The 20,358-nt window shown below is 40.5% G+C and overlaps 1 protein-coding gene across 1 annotated transcript in view; it reads left to right on the top strand.

Annotated features, from left to right (window-relative positions):
- PCNX2 (pecanex 2) overlaps positions 1–20,358 on the top strand; it is a 156,177-nt gene that overhangs the window by 2,645 nt on the left and 133,174 nt on the right. The window contains exons 2-5 of the mRNA XM_051783458.1: positions 3,656–3,855; positions 6,271–6,385; positions 8,633–8,669; positions 9,026–10,315. Of these exons, the coding sequence (XP_051639418.1) occupies positions 3,656–3,855; positions 6,271–6,385; positions 8,633–8,669; positions 9,026–10,315 (1,642 nt within the window). The remainder of the gene's footprint in view (positions 1–3,655; positions 3,856–6,270; positions 6,386–8,632; positions 8,670–9,025; positions 10,316–20,358) is intronic.

Below are 20,358 nucleotides of genomic sequence, written 5' to 3'. Positions count from 1 at the left end.
CCTGTGATAGGAGAAGTACAACATGGCAATATAAGGGTGTGGGCACATAAATTACTCAGAGGTAAACTCTAATAAACTTGCAGTGTGTCAGCTGCTTACAGTCCCACTCAGCCACGTTTTACCCCGCTCTATCTCTCTGTAGAAGTTAAATATAGATATAAATATATCTCCACAGCAGAGAGGTAGGCTAGACTGTACAGCATGTATTTATTGTGTGATAGGATGGGTACTTAGAACTGAATGTACAGCCCTGGAATGTTATTTGCTACCCGCTTTCCCGTGTTTTATACTGCGTGACAGTTGGACATCTCTTAGTACTGATTTACCTTGATTAATATATAAATATTTATCTTTGGCCCCAGTGTTATATCTCCCACTGATATCTCTGCAAGCCTGATGGTAGTGGCTGACTGCATATTTGTTTGATAGGTCCCTCATTTGTGTTCTGTAGCACACCAAGACAGTGAGGACCAGGTGCAGCACCCCCTTGCTTTAGATGCCCGAGGGGCTCGAATATTGGGTGGGGTACATCTGGGTCTAATCAACTAGTTTTTCATCCCTGTTTACAAGGTGTGGTATTTTGTTCAAAGGTTGCACATAATAATAAAAAATATTAGGAAGTGCATGCCTCAGCCACCTCTACCTTTGTGTTGCTCAAATAACATTAGTTGGCATGTGAAGAACAATGTGGCCGTTCCTCTGGGAGCATCCCCCGGGCAGGCAGAAGCCCCAAGTGAAGGTATTCCCTACACAGTCAGGTCAACTCTGTTGTGTTTGCAGTAGTAAGTTGGGCCACATTTGGAAAACACCAGCCTGCATTTCTGCCTGTGACCCCACGCTATTCTGGTGCAGGGTACAGCAACAGAAGCTACTGGAAAACAAAAAGTACATTATAGTAGAGTTTTTAATTGGGCAAGAGCAAAGAAAACTACAGCTTCCACAGAAATCTGTGGGAAGTCATGAAGCCTGCTTTCTAATGAATTTGTATTTGTGGATTTTTTTTTCCTAGCTTCTAATAAGGTGTCAGCTCAGTTGAAGCTTTTCCTGTCACTGGGGCGGCATCAAAAGGTCAGAGAGCTGTGTGGGTTCCTCTCATTAATGGAGCTGGTGTCCTGCTGTGGCCTTGTCCCAGTGGGGTGTATTCTCTCAAAGTTTGCTGAATAACTTTTTTAATTCTTTGGCTACTTTCAACTGAGGGGATGGAGAGAGATGATGAATACACAGACGAATGATGTGATTATAAAACCTTGTTTCCGTAGGAAACCAGGCTAATTATAACTATAGTGCATCAAAAGTGACTCTATCATCTAATTCCTCAGTGGTCTATAACTTAATTCCTTCTTAGCACAAGTGGATTTGATACTTTTACCTGTTTGTACCTGGGAACAACAACTGCAGTCATGCCTGATTCAGAAAATTGAGGGCTTTCCATTATCAGCTTCATCTTTCTCCTAATTCCTCATGTGGGCAGGGAGCAACCTGCTGGCTTGTACTGCTCAACTTGCCCCAAGATTCAGAATATTAAGGATGTACTGGCCTTGTTATACATTGAGGGACTTGGTATTGCGAGCATGCACAGCGTGTATGTGGGTAAAACACTGTGTGTCTTGGACAGATGGGCAGGGAGACCACAGGCTGGCTCAGGGCACAGCTCCGGTAGGTCTGGTCACAAGGCAAGGATGAGGACATGCAGCACTCAGCATTTGCTAAAACTGGCCTTCTTTTCCACTTTGAAATCTAGGAGCTTCCTTTGAGTCTGTCTTGTAGCATGCTCTATGCACGCAAAGACTGCACCATTGGAAGTCTATTTTTGTTGTGTCCTCTTGACATTATTCATGTAATATTTATTAAGCTTTATGAATGTCACCTATAAAGTACTTCTTTTCTAGTGGATCATTCCGAGCTGTTATTTAATAACGAGCGGTTGATCTGTGCCTTGTAGTGTATAGTTTAAGAGATTCCTTGGAAGGTGAACAAATTTCTCTTAAACAAGTCATTACAGATAATTAGATATCTTTCTTTGTGAAACCAAGCAATTTCTAACTCGTTTTGCAAAAACATTAGTCATAAACCACAAATTCTTCAACTCATACACCAAACATTATACCCTGAGAACATGACCTTGCAAGTGGATCCTCTTTCTGGCCCGGATTCACTAGATGACTGAAGGGTATACTGAGTGTCAGTATATACATAGTACCATGAAGTACTCTTAACAGACTAAGCCTCAACTTGTAGAAAGTCATGTCTGTCATATTAGGGATCATTGGTAATACCTACATTCTAAATAGCTTCTCTACTTTTGTGCAATAGATTTTTTGTATCTGAATCAGAATAGTCACAAAAAAGGATTTGCCTGAAAATTTTCACATGTACATCTTGAGGGTATGAGGTCCCACTAAGCCAAAAGTAGCATCAGAGTAGCAACCCACTTGCTTGTAACAACACAGAAATGATTCAACATATTAATTTCAACATCAAGATAAATGCAGTGACTTGTTTTAAAATGAAGTAAGCATGCCTTGTTCCCTATCCTTTACCTGTGTGGTTGGTGTGATTTATTTATGAATCTGAAAAAACGAGATTTACTCCCAAAGTAAAGACCATTCTTAAAAATTAACCTTTTAGCAAATCCTCAGTATTGAAAGTCTTACTTTTTGGGGTTGGTTGGTTTGTTGTTTGGCTTTTTTGTTGTTGTTGTGCAGGGATATAGTAAAGCTCTGTTTAAAAAACCTAAAACTTGAGGAGAGATTGAATTCATTGTGAGACTGCAGCTGTGTTGTGACAATACATAAGGGTGTTCCATGACTATAATGACTAACTTTGATTATAACTGCGACTGTTCATTGCTATGATTTGCTCTTTACTGCAAGGAAGCATTTATATATAAAAATGCTGTTAGTATGTCCTGTCTGTGAAAGAACTATGCAGACTATAGTTGAACTGTAATTAATTTTAATGATTAAGAACTATGATGCTCATCGCAGATCAGCAAACAGATCACAGACAGCTGCAAATTAACAATTATCTACTTTAGAAAAATAATTCAAAGAGGTTGTGTCGTGGTTTAACCCCAGCTGGCAATTAAGCACCACACAGCCAAATGCTCACTCCTCCAGCCTAAGCCAGGGCAGGCTGCCCCTCCAAATGCATTTTATTAATTTGTTTTGACTAGTCCTGACTAATTATTTGAAATTCTTCACACTGTAAGATACATGGGAACATGTTATGAGGTGTTAGAAAAACGACATCAAACCAAGGCATTTTACTGTTGAGTCATAACTGAGATTCAGGCTAAGATGACAGAATTTTTCTAAAGGGATTTCCTGTTTGTAGATAACTAATGTTTTATTTTATTTCTGTATTTCTATAAATTCATAGTGTAAGGAAGGCTGCAGCTGCATTAACATGGGAATGCAGTATTTTAAAAAAATTTACAGTGTTTGTCAATTGTGAGATTTACTGATTTTTGATAATAAATAATAACCACAACTAATCAAAAGAATAGATCTCGTGAAATGGTTTGAAATTTGAAGAAACTTCTAGACCTTTTTTTTGTGAGCAGAACTCAATCTATATAGTGTATTTAAAAATTTTAGCAGCATCTTCTCAAAGCAAACTGTTATCATTATGTCTTTCTAATTTCCTTCTGTAGGCTTTTCCAGCAAATGCAGTTACAGTTTTTGTGTACTGCAGCTTGGTGACAGTGTTCTTCACGGTAATAAAGGTGATCAGCTACCGTTTGCACCTTATGTTTGATAAAGGTGAAGTAATTCAACAGAAGCTCTCAAGACAAAATGGAAGGCAATGTAAAGAGGTTCAAAAAGGAGAAGCAGTTCAGTCCTCTAATTGTAGGTAAGCTTTTCATTGCATTGCTGGCACATTCTGTAAAATGGATGTTTGTGCTATGGTCCTGCATGGCAGAAATGTCTGTTGACTGTATGAAAACTCCTTACAGTTGTGTGAGGAATGGCACTTCTGAAAACCTGCTTAGTGCTTTTATATTCCATAGCTGAAGCCTGCTCGTGGTGAAGCAGGCAGAGCTGCACCTGATTCAGAGGAGCAGCAGCCAGGTACCATGGAGGTGATGAGAAGAGACATGTACTAGAGCTGCTAAAAGATCCTGGAGAACACCTGGGAGAAGTTTTCTGGGGAAGCCTCACACGCGTGCTCTTTCCTCTTCCTGCTGTGCTTACCTTCTGGGAAGAGGCGAGGAAGTTGCACGCACCTTTTGGCAAAGAAAACACTTTAATATCACAGCTTTTGAACCCTGAGCTCATGTTGCCTTTGTGTGCTTGTAGTAACTTCCCTAGATCACACCTAGATGTAATTGCTTTTCCCCCTCACGTTTTATTGTGACTGCTTGTGATGCTTTTGTGTCCTGTTCATGAGGAAAGCTAGTGCCACTTTTATTTCTCTGGGGCGTTTGGTAGGTATTTGTAGCTTCTCTGCTGAGGAGCCAAGTACTCTTTTCTGCAAATAATCAATCCAGGTTGTGATGTATTAAAGCTAAAAATAGTATTGATCTGAAGACTAGTACTGACGTTTTCCAGATTTGTGTTTAAGTAGAATGTACCACTGTACACTCTTTGAAATAAATGGAGACCTCTCCTGCTGGTTTTTCAAGCTTGAGTCATACAAACAAATGAAGCTGTTAAGTGGCTTCCAGTGATCTCAGATGTTATAACAGATGTGAAAAATGCTGAATTAAGGTACATCCAGTAGTGACAGCAGCACAGAAATGTCTAAACAAAGCTTAAGCTGAGTAGCTGTTAAAACTACCAGTCAAACTTCAAGCGAGAGCTCTGTATAAAAGAACTTAGGGTGTTTTTTGGTGTATTTGCAGTTGCTGCTGCTATCTCTGTGCCAGCTAAGTAGTATTGAGATTGTTTATATACCTTTGCGCTGCTGCTTTTTGGTGTCTTTACACATACTCATCTGTGTTATACTCCTGGCAGTGATGTTGCTGGGGATGTCAAGGTCTGTCTGCATTGTGACTGTTCTGAGAAATGCCTCTTATATGTGCCACTAACCATGCAAGGTTTTTATTTTAGATGGGGTTATGTCTTTCAGGCTCTGTTTTGACTAAGAAGTAGAGGTAGAATCACTTAAAACTTACATGTTAAATCACATGACTATTCCTCCTAGATTGGTTTGTGAATGCACAACATTCCATTATTTAGTACTTGATCAGAAAATAAAGAACTTACTGTTATTTTGACTAGACAGATGACAGAGTTTTTTAAACAGACCCTCCTAGTTGGCAGGTTGGTTAAACAAGTTTTTGAAGCCAGTTTACTATGGAAAAAACTTTGTGGAAAGATGATTGAAACCCCCAGATAAATAGTTTTATAGCTTGTATACAGCTGTGGGGTTTTAAAAAAAAAGGTTTTTTGCAAAAAAACAACCCCACAAACAAACAGAAAAGCCCAATCCCACAGTTTTTGACATTTCACTATGGTGGTTTTTTGGTTGTTTTCTTTTTAGCTGAATTTTTGTTGTGTTATGCCTGAGAGAAAGAACATTTGTAGGTTTTCATTAGTGAACTTTGTCGAAAAATACTTGCTTATATTCATGGAAAAGTTCATAGAAAATATGTGCAAAAAGAGTTAGTGGATACTTTAATGCACCCACAAAGAAAGTGATCAACAAATTGCCTTATAGCATATGAGATAAGTAATGGATATGTGTTTTCTTTGCCCAAACCAGAGCAAAATCTTTGTTTTGTGGTCTAGTGATTATGTTAATACACATTGTGTTGCATTTCAAATAATTGTTTTATAGGAGGCTTGTAAATAAACAGGCAGTTAGATAATCAATATGTACACAAGGACATAAAAAGCAAAAATTGTGAAAGGAGTAAGATTTGGTTGTTATATAAGAAGCCCCAAACAGTCTTTTTTTGTGCCAATAAATCCGTGTGTGTGTCAGGCAGGCTAAATGGCATTATATATGCATAGGGAGTTTGAAGAGATGTCATTTTATTTCTCATAGCTCTACTTCTGAAAACACCAGAATCATTTTATATTGAGGGATTTTTATTAATTTATTTTTATCAAGTTGTTATGGTAAGGAGGGAGGTGCAGAAGGGGGTTACAGTATTTTTACAGCCTTGTGCTTTTATCATTGGAGGGGAAAGGTGTGCTGTCACTTCAGTGTGCTGTGCTACTTCTTCCTATTCTGTTTCTACTCCTCAGCTACTTCCTAAAACACGCTGTGATCCACTGGGCTAAGAAGCATTGCTTTATTTTTCATTTGCTTACTTTTCAGCAATAACACAGGGGATAATGTCATCGTTGAGACCAGCCAAAATGATTCTACCCAAACAATTCACGACAGTTCGAGGGTACAGGCTCTGCACTCGCAGAACTCATCTGGAGCAATGGTTAGTATGTGGTTTTCTGTAACAGTGTCTCCACTTTGTGCAGTCTGTAGCTTACTACACGGAGTTTTGTATTGCCAGGTACTGATCACTTGGATCGTAGGTCTGCCCCAAGGAGGAGGGGTGATTCTGTGGATCTACTAGCTATACAGCTGCTGTCAGTCAGCCTTGTCCTGAAGGTTTGGTTTTGCAGAGCTGAAACTGGCATGCATAATTCTGCCCTTCTTAAGAGGGATCTGTCTGCTCCTGCTATAGATAGCAAATAGCCTTTGTAAATATTGCCAAGAGCAACTAGTGTTTTGTGGCTGCTTTGAGAGAAGGGAGAGGTTAATGCAATCAGAGCAGCCTCTCATTGCCTCTGAAAGGATCTGCTTCTGGAGCATTAATAATTTGATTTTGTGTAACTAGACTTATGCTTATAAAATGAACCAAACATGTCTTGAGTATTTAAACGTAAAAGCACAAAAAACATTTAAATATAGGAGATGTCTACAGGAGGTTAAAAGTATATGCATGTGCATTCCATGCCATTGTCCATGCTTTCTAAATCAATAGTGTATGAAGTGATGAAGGAGACATATGTAAATGTTATTAAACAATAGGGAAACCTCATGAGAAGACTGAACAATTAAGTATTCAAAAAATTAAGAAACAGAATAATGCTGACTGTGTAATCTTAAACTACTCCCTATGTATACTGTGATAAAATGTTTAATTATGTGATCCCATGCTATTTTTTTCTACAGGACTCCTGCCTCAGTCAGTGCAGAGGATGGTTAGTGATTTCTGAATAAGTGACTACTTGATATTTCATTCTGTCTTCATATTCCTCCATGCCCCCCACCTTATTCCGATTTACTACAAATTATTACAATCTTGGTCTGAATCAGAATTATTTCCTCATTTCCTGGAGTGTTTTTACCCTTTTGTAGCATCTGTATGATTCACAGACATTAATAGTTGTTTGAGGTTTTTGATGAGGTAAAATACTTTTTCACCTTGTTTCTGTCCTAGTCTCCAGTATTCTAGTATTTGTCCATTCTGCAAACCTATTTCTTCTTGGGATCTTATCCTAGTCTCCCACTTCCAAACATGTAGATTGGGTCTTGTCAAATGAAGTCTCTTGTTCATGCTGGCAGGATACCACCATGGAATTTTAAAAAATAATAATTATTTCTTCTTGATTTTGGTGCCTGTCAGTCAGAAGAGAGCCACATTCATTTTTCCCAATGGCTTTAATTTCTCATTATGCACTTAGGCTGTTGAATTTAGACTCCTGACATATTCCTCTGGAGTACTGTGTTTAGTTTTGAGCTCCCCAGTTAGTTCCCCTGGACACTGAACTGCTGATGAGAAACCAGCAGAAGCCACCAAGCTGATTGAAGAATGAGGTACATGATGTATGAGGACAGGCAAATGGGATGATTTAGCAATTATAAGGCTAAAACTGTTTGTAAAACTAGAAGAAGAGCTTACTGCTATCTTTAGCTTTCCAATGGTAAGATACACAGAAGATTGAGCACACTCTTCTTGGAGGTGCCCAGTGACAGGATAAGAAAGAGGGGCTGCAACTTGCAGCCGGAGAGAGCTACAGTCAGATTAATTAGATTTAATGTCTTTTGTGTGTACTTGTTTTCTTGTTTGTTGGGTTTTTTTTTTTCCGTACTGAGAGAGTGGTCAAATACTGGAAGAGGTTTTCCAGAGAAGTTGTGAAATCTCCATCTTTGGAGATTTTCAAGACTCTGTTGGAGATGGCCCTGAGCAACCTGCTCAAACTGTACCTGCTTTGAGCGTGTGTGTGTGGCAGGGGGGATTCTGACTAAATGATCTCCAAGGCTTTCTTGGACACCAAACTTTTCATTCTAGTGCTTTTGAAACATATAGCTGGGAAAGTGGAACAGATGAACACATTCTATTCATTAATGACTAAAGAAAAAAATGTATCTGGATTAGGCACTACAAAATTATTTTCTTAAAAGAAAAACAGATCTTTCTATTCCTCCCCCTCCCCAAGCATCACACACAGTTGCAATGATGCAATTTGGAGCATGACTGTTCTAGAACCATCTCCCTCACCCACCCCTTGCATTTTGTGAAAGGTACATGTTCAAATTTCAGTGATGTTAAGCAATGTGCCAGTGCTGTAATTAACCTTTGATTAGATAGCTATTGCATTGATAGTTGGTTTTTCCGCAGCAGAATGTAATAAACACCCATGGTAACCTTGTATGTTTCCTTTTATTTTTCTAGGAGCTGCCAACACGGGAAACTATTGAAGATCTTAGAGGTATCTTAAAGGTTTTATAAATCCCTTAAACCATTGTTCACTCATTGCTTGACACAAAAGGGGATAATTCTGTGAAACATTTTTGTTTTGATACTAGCTGCTTCTTGAGCTATTTTGATTATTTAAGTTAAATAGATATGCTGCTGCCCTTGTCCTGACCTGGAAGGGTCCCAGCTTGCTTTTATGGTATTACTTATGTAGCTAGCAAAAAGCTCCTTGCTTAGGAACGGTTTTAAGCAGCTACATCATCTGTGCTTTCTTTCCTCTGGATCAGATTTTGCTACCTAAAGAGCATACTTCAATGATGCATAGTGTTCATGTTTTTGAGACCTAACTCCCATATGTTTTTTAATTAGGTGTTATGGTATTAGAAGACCAGGTTGCACCACCAGTTTCGTCTACCTCACCCTGTATCAAAGCAGATATATTACCTGTTTATACAACCTCCACTTCAGGTGCCACCACATCAGCAATAGTGACAAAACCAGCTGCTATGGAAACACTTTCTGGTAATGAAATAAATGAAAAGGGAGTGAATGAACAGTCATGTGGACAGCATGGGTCCCAAGATATTCTTGTGGACAGAGATGGAGCTAAAAACTTCTCCAATATTTCTTCATCACAAGGTGATATTTTAAGGACTGGAGTTTCTTCAGAGCCATGGGACAGTGAAAATTCAGTTATTTCAGACCATATGAGTAATCCTAAAAGCTACAAAAGAGAGAAATTGCCAGATGGATCACCACAGACAGGCTTTACCAGTACCTGCCCACAGTGGAATGCCATTGCAACCAAAGATCACGAGCAAATGGAAAGTTCTTGCAATGCCAGTAATACCAATGAGGACCTTGATTGCTCAGACAGTGAGACTGCTGTTGCAGTTGTGGACAACTCACTTCCTGGAGACCAGCTATGTGAACCCATTAAAATTGTCATCACAATGAGTACTACACCAAACACCACCCTCAGCGACTTACCGGGATCTGTCCACTTAAAGGCTCTGGAAACAGAGAAAACAAGCTCAGCCCTTGATTCTGATGTAGTTAGAGCAGGTTGGCCAAGTCAGCAAACTAGTGAGCAGCTCAGAATCCCCGTTATCACTTTTGACCTGTCTGATGACAGTAAAGGTAAGGCTTGCCCAGAACTTAGTGAAAGCGAAAGAACTCCAGAAATGTTAAGGGCAGAGCTGTCATCCAATCAGTGCTCTGGCTATGAATCGGGTGATGCAGTAAAGGAGCACAGCAACCTAGCAAATACACCTTTAGAAACTAACACTCGTTCGGAGCCAAATCAGGAAGATGCTTCGGAAAATGTCCAGACTGTAGATTTAACTTCTAAGGAAGACCTGCACAACCTAGACCCGCAGTCCTGTAGAACAGCTCATGAAAAGAGGCACATGCGGGTGTTGAGTGTAGACAGTGGGACAGATGTGCTTTTAAGTAAGAATTTCGTGGATGTATCTGACAAGGAAAAGACCTTACCAACTTCTAAATCAGATCTAGAAGCTAAAGAAGGACAGATGCCCAATGAATCTAACTTTCTAGAATTTGTATCGCTCTTGGAATCCATTAATACCTCAAAGATGAAGACATCTAATCAATCCAGTGTCAAAACGGAGACGACAAAGGAAAATGGGCTTGTTGGAGGTATTATGCATGGCTTACAATTCTTTTGGAAAAAGGATGTTGTGACTAGTTAGATTATTTATAGGCCCTTGGTTGGCCATCTGCAGTAGGGCAAATTCTCAGAGGAAGACTGGTTTTGCTAATAGGACCAGGGTAGGATTGGACATGGTGGGACAAAGTGATTTAGTGAAAGTGTGATAGTGTCAGATGCCGTTCTTTCATATTTTTATTTTCTGAAGAGATTTTCCTTTGGGAAATGTAATAATAAGCTTAGTAGGTGTCCAGTATGTATCTAGTATTCTGTACTAGAATACTGCACCTGGATTGTTGGAATACCACAAATATCTTGCAAAAATGTGTATAGCTATAGCATTACACCTGCCCTTGCCCATCTTACCAGGTGCACGTTGAATAGTTGTCTGTGTGTGCCTCTAAGTATGTAGAAAGCTGGGATTGTGACTGGTGATGGTTCAACTTTCAGATAACACATATGTGCACACAATGCAGATATGCCTAAACTTCCTGCATAGTTGTGGGTTGCTTATAACTAAAAAAAAAAAAAAAAAAAATCATGTATTTGTTCTCAATAGGTAAGAGTTTTGATTTTCAGTTACTTTAAAGTAAACTATTTGGGGTTTAAGGAGGAAACTTTGGTGGGTGTTTTCAATGAAAGCCACTAGTATTTTAATGAAAAATAGTATATTCCCATGCAAGTTCCCAATTAATTAAAGGGCTTTACTTTAAAACATAAAAAAATATCAACCAGCTAATTAAAAAACCTATATATGGTACAATTTATACCTCTTGTATAGAAATATCTGGTTTTAATCAGGATTCTCATTGTTATCACTGAACTCTGTGGCCCCTTTCTGTTAGGAAGGACTATTTCTTGTAGTGTCTCTAGCAGCTCTCTAGGCAAAATTAGTAGGGGCATTTAATGAGGATGTGAGATACAGTGTAGTGAAGGCACATGCAGTCTCGGGGTATTTGCCAAGTGACCAGCACGGTCAGTTTAGAAGATCTGGGCCAAAGTGAAATAAGAGAACCTGTATTTTCCCCTTCTCCAAAATGTTTGGTTTACATTAGATCCTATAATAAGCTGTTTTAAGACAGCCTAAGAGTATGCCATTTCAATACCTAATTTGCCTGGGAGGTAAGAAGCTTAATGGCGCCCAGAAGAACAGCTTGGTATTCCTATTTTACCTGCTCCGTGCTCTCCTGGCTTGTTCCTGGAAGAACCTTCCATTACATGAAAAACTCACAGCTAACTTAAAAGTTTGTCAGCTTTTTTTAAAAACTAATGTGAAATCTGTACTTTTATGTTGTTGAAAAAACACAGGTAGACTTACCTTCTCAGTGTGTCATTTTCCTTTAGATTTCATATACCTTTCACTGTGCCTTTACTAAAGTCTGCCCTCTTGTCGGTCCTATCCAGTGCATTAGACCCTTATCGCATTCCATGTTTCAGTTGTGTCCATTTTTCTTCCACTTTATGTTTCCAGTTCTGTGCTTTTCCTTCTCTGTTCATCCCTTCTCAGTTTAGCCACTCCCCTCCTGTGCATTCTCCTTATTTGCCTTTCTCTTCATAATGGTTCTCTCTCATCTTTTCCTGTTTTCTTCCTAGCAATCCACACTGTTGCTTTTTCAGGCTTTTCCACTCTGTTGAACCTGCCTAAAGCTGTTGCCTCCCCACAGCTTGCATTCAGTTTTCCTGTACTCACCCTCCTCTCCACGCCCCAGTCAAATTTTGCTCCTCCTAGACCTGATGCCTCTCTTCTGGTCTATCTTAGCCATCTCTCACACCCTCTCAGACTGTTTATTCTCCAGAGCAGTTTCTGTCCTGCTCTGTTGAGTTTATCAGCCTGCCTAGCTGGCTCCAGTCTATTCTGTATGGTTGCCCATATATGCTGAGCAAGCCTTGCTTGTAACCGGAGCCCTGCTGAGCCCAGAGAGCCCTGATGTGTCCCTGGGTTGCAGGGTCACCTGTCTGTGCATGCAGCATGCTGCAGCATGCAGCAATATGAGGGGTGTAGCAAGTAGATTGTCATTTTTTTTTTACTGTTCCTCCATCATAAAACAGGAGCATTTACACAATAATTTTACTTCTGTGTGGTGTGACTTCGCTAGAAAATGATAATCAAAGTTCAGAGGAAAGTTTAAATAAAAAAAAGAAAGCATGCAGCTAATCTGCAAAGGGCTTTCAGACATGTATCCTTGGATAATATGAACAGGCAAGGTTGCTGCATAAAAGAAAGCAATGGGCAATCAAAATAAGTTAGACTCAGATTCCATAGTGACCAGAGAAACCCAACTCTAAACCCCAAACTTTATTAATATATGTGTAGTTATTGTGCTTTAGATCTGGGAAACAAGATTCTTCTTGTTGAAATATGAGATCCTGAGGAAACAGTAGGATTCTGCTCTTCCCTTAAACCAAGCTCTTACTTAGTGATTTGAACTGAATTTCATAGAATCATAGAATGGTTTGGGTTGGAAGGGACCTTAAAGATAATCCAGTTCCAAACCCCTGCCATGGTCAGGGACACCTTCTGCTAGGCCAGGGTGCTCAAAGGCCTGTTCAGCCTGGCCTTGGACACATTCAGGGATGGGGCATTCACAGCTTCTCTGGGCAGGCTGTTCCAGTGCCTCACCACCCTCACAGCAGATAATTTCTTCCTAACATCTAATCTAAATCTTCCTATATTCCTATTTTCTTAAGTCTGTGCTTTTGTGAGATGGTGAAGCTGAGCTGCATACGTGGGTAATTAAGCATCCCTGCTTGTTTCCAGTGTGGACCCCACAAGAGTCACCCTGGAGCAGGAATGGGACTGGGAGAGGGGTGCCCTGCAGGAGCAGAGATGGTGTCTGTGACTCATGCACCTTGGACTGGTGCTGTGGGAAAGAAGAGGCTCAATCTGAACTTGAGTTTGGGAGAGGTAGTTCAAAGGCAGTTATTTTTACCTAGTCAGAACGTGCTGTTTGCTAAAATAAATTACTGTCATTACTGAGAGCTTCCCCACAGCAAGACTGAATTTTAGGAATAAGAAAGCCTTTAATTTGTTTACAACTTTGCAATTGCAAATATGCTTTAACAAAATAGCATCTTGGAACAGATCTGAATAAACATTATTCCCACATTAGAGTGGTTGTTCAAAAAAAAAAGTGTGTGTGAATACAGAGCAAGTCAAGCTATGCACCAGTTGTTTTGAGGGAGGAAGTTGGGTTTTTTTAGTTTTTTGTTCTTTTAGCCTTGCAAACTGTCTAATTGGCAAAAGCTAAAAATAGATGTCTGGTCCAAATGAGCATGAAATGCACCCCACGAAGGTGTTTATTAGGCAATGTGAAAAACTTGGCAAATTCCTGGAAAGCTGTATACTCAGAACCGTGCATAGGAAAGTTTGTATTTTGCATAATTTGGAGAAGGTGGGGAAATTTGCTCATCAGAACAGTCTTGCAAGTGAGTGAATGTCGTGGATGGGTCTTTGTTATAGGTGGTCCCTCACAGAACTTTTGAGTTCTGTGGAAACAGAAAAATTACTCTCCTGACCATGTAAGCCTTCGCCGGTAGACAGCTTGGTAATATGCAGTACAGGAAAATTAAAGTCTTGCTTTATTTTGCTTGGGATGCCAGATTTAATGTGTTAAAATATAGGACATAAAATCTCCAAGAGCTGTTCTATAGCCATTCCACCTCTTCTAGACGGTGAGAAAGTACCACTGATACTGTTGCTAAAAATTACTTTCAGACCAGTGTCTTTTCAGTTTTGAACCCAATTTGTACCACCCACGTAATGAAAGTGTGTAGAAGGGCAACTGTAAATTTTCCTCGATCTTTGAGAAGTGTGAGGAAAGCTGGGTCTGTTGGCTGTTCTGGGTCCCTCTGATGTATCTTCAGCTAAGAAAGAGCAGTTGTGCATTAGACTTATGGAGGGCAAAGCCTCCTGTATGTCCCCTCTGGCACAGCTGGCTTGTAATCTAGGACAGGCAGTGTTATCATCCAGGGAGCAAAGCCTGCTGTGGGAGTGGTGGGGACTGGTGCAGGAGACACTAAACCAGGACTGCATGACCTGAATTTAGATGTTTTCCAGGCTCTTTTTAGAAAAGGTACTCGTCATTCTGGGCAGAGCACAAACCACAACTTTGAGTGAGTTGTTCTGGATCCCAAGCAATTACCCTTCTCCTATAAAAAAGTAAAACATACTCCTGTGGATATTTTTAGACTCCTCTTTTTTGTTTTTTTTCCTTTTTTTCCCCTTGCATGGGAGAAAGAGGGCTATTGCCTGCCATATAGTCATGGGGAAGAGGGATTTTGTGCATTGAGTCCAGGTGACAGTCATGATGGGAGGTGATAGCAGGGCAGTTTGCTGGCAGGTGGGTAGGAACTGAGATAGAGCAGCTGTGTGTCATCCCTGACTCTCATGCTGGAGAGGGACCATATGGCATTTGATGCCCCTCTTGGGATGTGGAGGACATGGTTTGTAGAACTCAGTTCTCTAGATCTGATACTCAATGTGTAAGGCTTGATGGGTTGAAGTTTTAAAATTTCAGTCTTTAAATTGAAGAGGCAATGCTATGTTTGATGACAAGTCTGATATCTGCAAAGAAACTATGGGGTTATTTCAGAGGTCTGTATTCTGATGTAATTGGTAGGTATAATGATTAGATTATTTAATCCTAGCTCTGCTGCTGACCTAGGAGATTGTTTGAGCAAGTCACTTCCTGTTACAGGTACAATGACTACTGCTAGTTTTTCCTGTTGCTTCAGGATTAATGTGGTAATCCTGATTAATGGATGTGCTTCTTCAGTGCCCATGTTGAATTTTTATAGCAATTCTTGGACTGTGTGATGTTCCCTGGGCACTCTCGTTGTTTGGTGGATGACCAGCTTTAATGTCAGTTTTTTCTAACAGGTGAATCTATAGGTTGAGAATAAAGTACATAAGAGAGATGTTTCTGCTAAAGCAGTTGATTAAAAAAAGGTTGGGAATGTCCTTAAGACATTCTCCAGATATACGAATGGGATGGTTCAAAACTTGTAGAACTTTTGTTTCATGCTGGTACTAAGAAAAGCACAGAGCAATTTGAAATCAATTATCTGTGTGGCCAAACAGAAAAAAAAATATATTTTAAAGTAAAACTTGCTATTTTGGAGCATAACGTTGTGGAATAAAGTGGATTTTGCAGCAAAGCAATTAATGAACAGAAGAGGGAGAGGCTTAATTAGCTTAATTTTGCTTGACCAGATTTCAAACCAGATGGCATCTGAAATTATGACAGCAGCGGCATTTTAATCTACAGGAGTGAGTTGTGGAGATTGGGATAGGGACATGCAAGTGAGGAAGGTGAGGAAGAAGGTCTGAAAGACTGGTAAGGGGCCACAAAATAGTAAATGTTTTGTTGAAAAGTTACAGAACAATAAAATTTCATTCTAGTTACCTAATAATAAAGCAGCTTTAAAGTTAAGGTACACTGATAGTTGGTTATCATGATTACTGTATCGTAGAATGGTTGGGGTTGGAAGGGACCTTAATAAAGATCACCTAGTTCCAAACCCCTGCCATGGGCAGGAACACCTTCCACTAGATCAGGTTGCTCAGAGCCCCATCAAACCTGGCCTTGAACGCTTCCAGGAATGAGGCATCCATAACTTCTCTGGGCCATCTGTGCCAGTTCCTCACCACCCTCACAGTAAGGAATTTCTTCTGAATAGCCAATCTAAACCTGCCCTCTTCCAGTTTAGAGCCATTCCCTCTTGTTCTATCACTACATACCCCTGTAAAAAAAGCCCTCTTCAGATTTCTTGTAGTCCCTCTTCAGGCACTGAAAGGCTGTAGTTAGGTCTCCCTGGAGCCTTCTCTTCTCGAGGCTGAAATCTCAGCCAACTCCCTCAGCCTTTCCTTGTAGGAGAGGTATTTCATCCCTCTGACCATCCTTGTGGCCCTCCTCTGGACTCATTGTATTTACATACGTACAAAGGCTGTTCCATTTCAACTGTAAAACTGGTTTCAGCCTCTTCCCAGTGTTGACCAAAGGTTTGTCTATAAAGATAATTTGGGATGCTTAAAATGTGTTCGATAAATGAAAAAGTTACATGACAAAGGAAGTTTTGGTAGTGTAACTGCATTTAATTTAAGGAGCTCATTTGTCAGCACTGGGATGTTTTTAAGTAATGTTGCTGTGCTGTTAAAAGTCTTCAGTGCAGACAAAAATGTTTATAGGAAGTATCTTATACCTATATGGAACATATAAGAAATATTCATCTTGGTAAGTATTTTACCAGGATAACTTAAAGATGTGTCTTCTGCTCAATCAAAATATGAAAATGGTGTACAGACCGAAACTTGGCTGTTTGTGCAGGACTCTTCTGAATCACCCTGCCCCAAGACTGATTTAACCAGGAGTCCTGATAGTTACACCTCACATGTCTGAGTCATGTGGCATATCATTTCCAGACAAATTATGCAGTTATTGCAGAGCCTGGGTCTGAGCTTGAAACTTCTGTGAGCCCAGCCACGCGTACACTGTAGATGTGTTGAGCACTGGATCAGGGTAAATGGGTCTGTTAGGAGACCACAGGGAAAGTGCAAGTACACTGCCACGTTGTGCTTTTTAGTCCGCTCTTGCTCTTGGAAGAGGTTTTTCTTAGTACTTGAGCTTCGCCAGCACAATTTCCATGCAAGGAGAATTGGGTGACGTAGAGCCGATTACGTACCCTGGCAGGACACTCCTAGTCTAGACATCACTATCTCCATTTACATACTGGAGGTCTAAGTCACTTGGAAGAAGATGACTAATAATCATGAAAGCCAGTCACAAACCCATCATGGCCCACCTTTCCAGTGCTGGAAGTACTTGTCACCGTAGTGTTTTCACATGTAAAGCCTGTAAGAAGCGGTATGTTTAGGTTTTTATTATTATGACTCTTTACCACGGCAGGAAAAAGAAGTCTGCAAGGCTTGTGGTTTGGAATGGAAAAGAGAGAGGCATTTTCTAAAACCACTAGATAATGAAATTTTAAAAATCTCTTTAATTGTTCCAGCCCTAGAGCTAGTTTGGGGCAATATGGGACCAATTAGATTATTAAAACCACAGTTTCTGATCTCTATCAATTATTCTTACAGCTTGAACAGCCCAAGCCTTTAGAAAGGTGTTTTTGATTAGGTGTCTGTGGTTCCATCACCTCCTGCAGCTATAATTACATCATTAAGGAGATGCTTCAGTAATGGCTTAAACTGGAATTTAAATCTTTAATTAGGAAAGGAAAAAATTGTTGTCTGTTCCCCTAACTGCTTTTTTTTTCCTAAATAGATGAAGGTAGATCTGGAAGACCTGTTGAATTATGCCTCCCTCCATGCACAACAGATACAAAATATTTCCCTAAATCAGATTTGCAATCATTTCACTTTATTTATTGCACAGAGAGTCAGGATCCTTGGTTTTCATGTGCTACAGAAAGAGGACAGGAGACTTGGAAGATTGGCAGTGTTGTAGTGAGATCCTTTTTTCCCCCCTCCTTGTGGAAGCTGAAGGAACACTGCTGTTCCAAGCAAGAATTACATGGTGTCTTTATCTCTGCTGCCCTCTTGTTTCTGGAACCTGGATTGGTGAGTGTCTGGGGCTCCACTGAGGCTCTTTAGGCTGGATGATGCTTCTTGTGCTTCACATTAAGGGCTGAGCCTGCTGGGACAGGATGTGGTGCTACAATCAAAGTTGTTCTTATGCTTCTGGATGCTGCCCCCTTCTACCCCGCCCCCCCCCCCCAAAAAAAAAAAAAATTCAGTGAAGTGTCTGCAGCAAAAAGTTGTTAAGTGTAAGTCTGAGGCTTTAGGATATTAGAGGGGTGTGTCCTGCAAATTGAAACTGGTGTACAAATGTCTTAACTCCTGAGGGTAAGTTTGTTTGTAGAAGTAGTGTGTTAGTACACCAGCTGATGCAGTTGGAGGAAAACAAGACAGATGATCTGAAAGCTCTGTATGTCAAAAAGCTTGTTTACTTTTTCCGATTTTATCAGTTGACCTAATAAAAGGATTACATCTCTCTACAAGCCTTGAATCTGTTTTATCCTTAGACCATCTTAGCTATGACGCCACCATTTCTTAACTAGTGACTCTTGCAAGTTAGGTTTGGCCAGTCACTAGTAGTGTCCCTCAGGGATCAGTGTTGGGCCCAATCCTGTTTAATATATTTTTTGATGATCTGGATGAGGGGATCAAATCTACCATTAGTAAATTTGCAGATGACACCAAATTGGGGGGGAATGTCAGTCTGCTGGACGGTAAGAAGGCTCTGCAGAGGGACTGTGACAGATGGGCCGAATTCAAGAGAATGAGGTTCAACAAGATCAAGTGCCAGGTCGTGCAGTTTGGCCACGACAACCCCATGCAGTCCTACGGGCTGGGCACAGAGTGGCTGGAGAGTAGCCAGGCAGAAAGGGACCTGGGGGTTTGGATTGACAGGAAGCTGAACATGAGCCAGCAGTGTGCCCCGGTGGCCTAGAAGGCCAATGACATCCTGGCCTGTATCAGGAATAGTGTGGCCAGCAGGACTAGGGAAGTGGTTCTTCCCCTGTACCTGGCACTAGTGAGGCCTTGCCGTGAGTGCTGTGTCCAGTTCTGGGCCCCTGAATTCAGGAAGGACATTGAGGTGCTGGAGCGTGTTCAGAGAAGGGCAGTGGAGCTGGTGAAGAGTCTGGAGCACAAGTCCTGTGAGGAGCAGCTGAGGTAACTGGGGTTGTTTAGCCTGGAGAGGAGGAGGCTCAGAGGAGACGGGAAAGGAGGTTGTAGCCAAATGATCGTCGGTCTCTTTTCCCGGGCAACAAACAGTAGGACAAAAGGACACAGTCTGAAGCTGTGCCAGAGGAAGTTTAGGTTAGACATTAGGAAGAAGTTCTTCACAGAAAGAGTGATTGGGTATTGGAATGGGCTGCTAAGGGAGGTGGTGGGGTCACCGTTCCTGGAGATGTTTAAGGAAATACTGGATGTGGCACTGAGTGCCATGGTCTAATTGACAAGGTGGTGTTCGGTCATAGGTCGGACTCAATGATCTCGGAGGTCTTTTCCAACCTAGTTGATTCTGTGATTCTGTGAATGGTAATTGTAAGAAATATGATTTAGAAAGTAGTGAGAAGTATGGTTTACCAAATGGAATTTTCCATGTAGGGAAATTTCTGTGGTTTTTTTTCTTGATTAAATTCCTAAGGTGTTTAAACAGCAGGTCTTGCAAGAAGTCTGAATAAGTATGTTTCAATACACCTTGCTTAGTGCAAAAGGCTACAGGATTTAATGAAACATCTCCAACAAGCACCAGGAAAGAACTTCTTTCCATTTAAAACATTTAATTGCACAACTGCACATGGTGCTGATGAAATCACTTAATTACCCTTTAAAATCCTAACAGATAATTTTTTTAGTTTATACACAAAACACAGTTGCAAAATGTTTCACTGTTTACCATGAACATTACTAACTAAAAGAGAGTACTGCTTGAAAGTAGTACATGTATACATGTAAATGACATGTGTGGGTAGAGAGGGAACATTGCTGTAATTGGTTTTCAGAGTAGTAGAAATCAGAAAAATACCTCATGTGTATTTTAAAATCTATAGTTCTGTATTTTCCTAGCATAGGAAAATCTACTGTAAAATTGTTTTGACAGTTTGCCCTGCATCAGGTGTGTGGCCAGTGGGGAAGAGGGATTAGGCAGCTACCTGCTTTCCTGTTCAATAGCTCTATTTCCTTTGGAGGTGCTGCTTTGCCTTTTGTAAGAAGGGAATGGGCCAGTGCTTCGACTTTTCCACTGCCAGTATACACAGCTTGGGAACAAATTATGGCCCCCAGGGAAGCAGCCTCTTACCATTCTAGGTTAGGAACAGGTTGGTTCCCTCTGAAACAATAGGAGAAGCAAAACAGAAATTCTCTTTTGTTCTCTGCTTCATAGTGTGTTCTTGAAACAACCCAATTCACACAGACTCCTCGAATCAGAGTACCTCCTCATCCAGATTTCTGTGGTTGTATTGTTTTAAGTAACTGTAATGCTTTCCATAAAACTAGTAAGTATGGCAGTGT

Source organism: Manacus candei, unplaced genomic scaffold, assembly GCF_025592945.1.
Source record: "Manacus candei isolate 608988 ecotype Guabito, Panama unplaced genomic scaffold, ASM2559294v1 h1tg000017l, whole genome shotgun sequence".
NCBI classification, from domain to species: domain Eukaryota; kingdom Metazoa; phylum Chordata; class Aves; order Passeriformes; family Pipridae; genus Manacus; species Manacus candei.
This window is presented reverse-complemented; position numbering and strand designations above follow the sequence as displayed.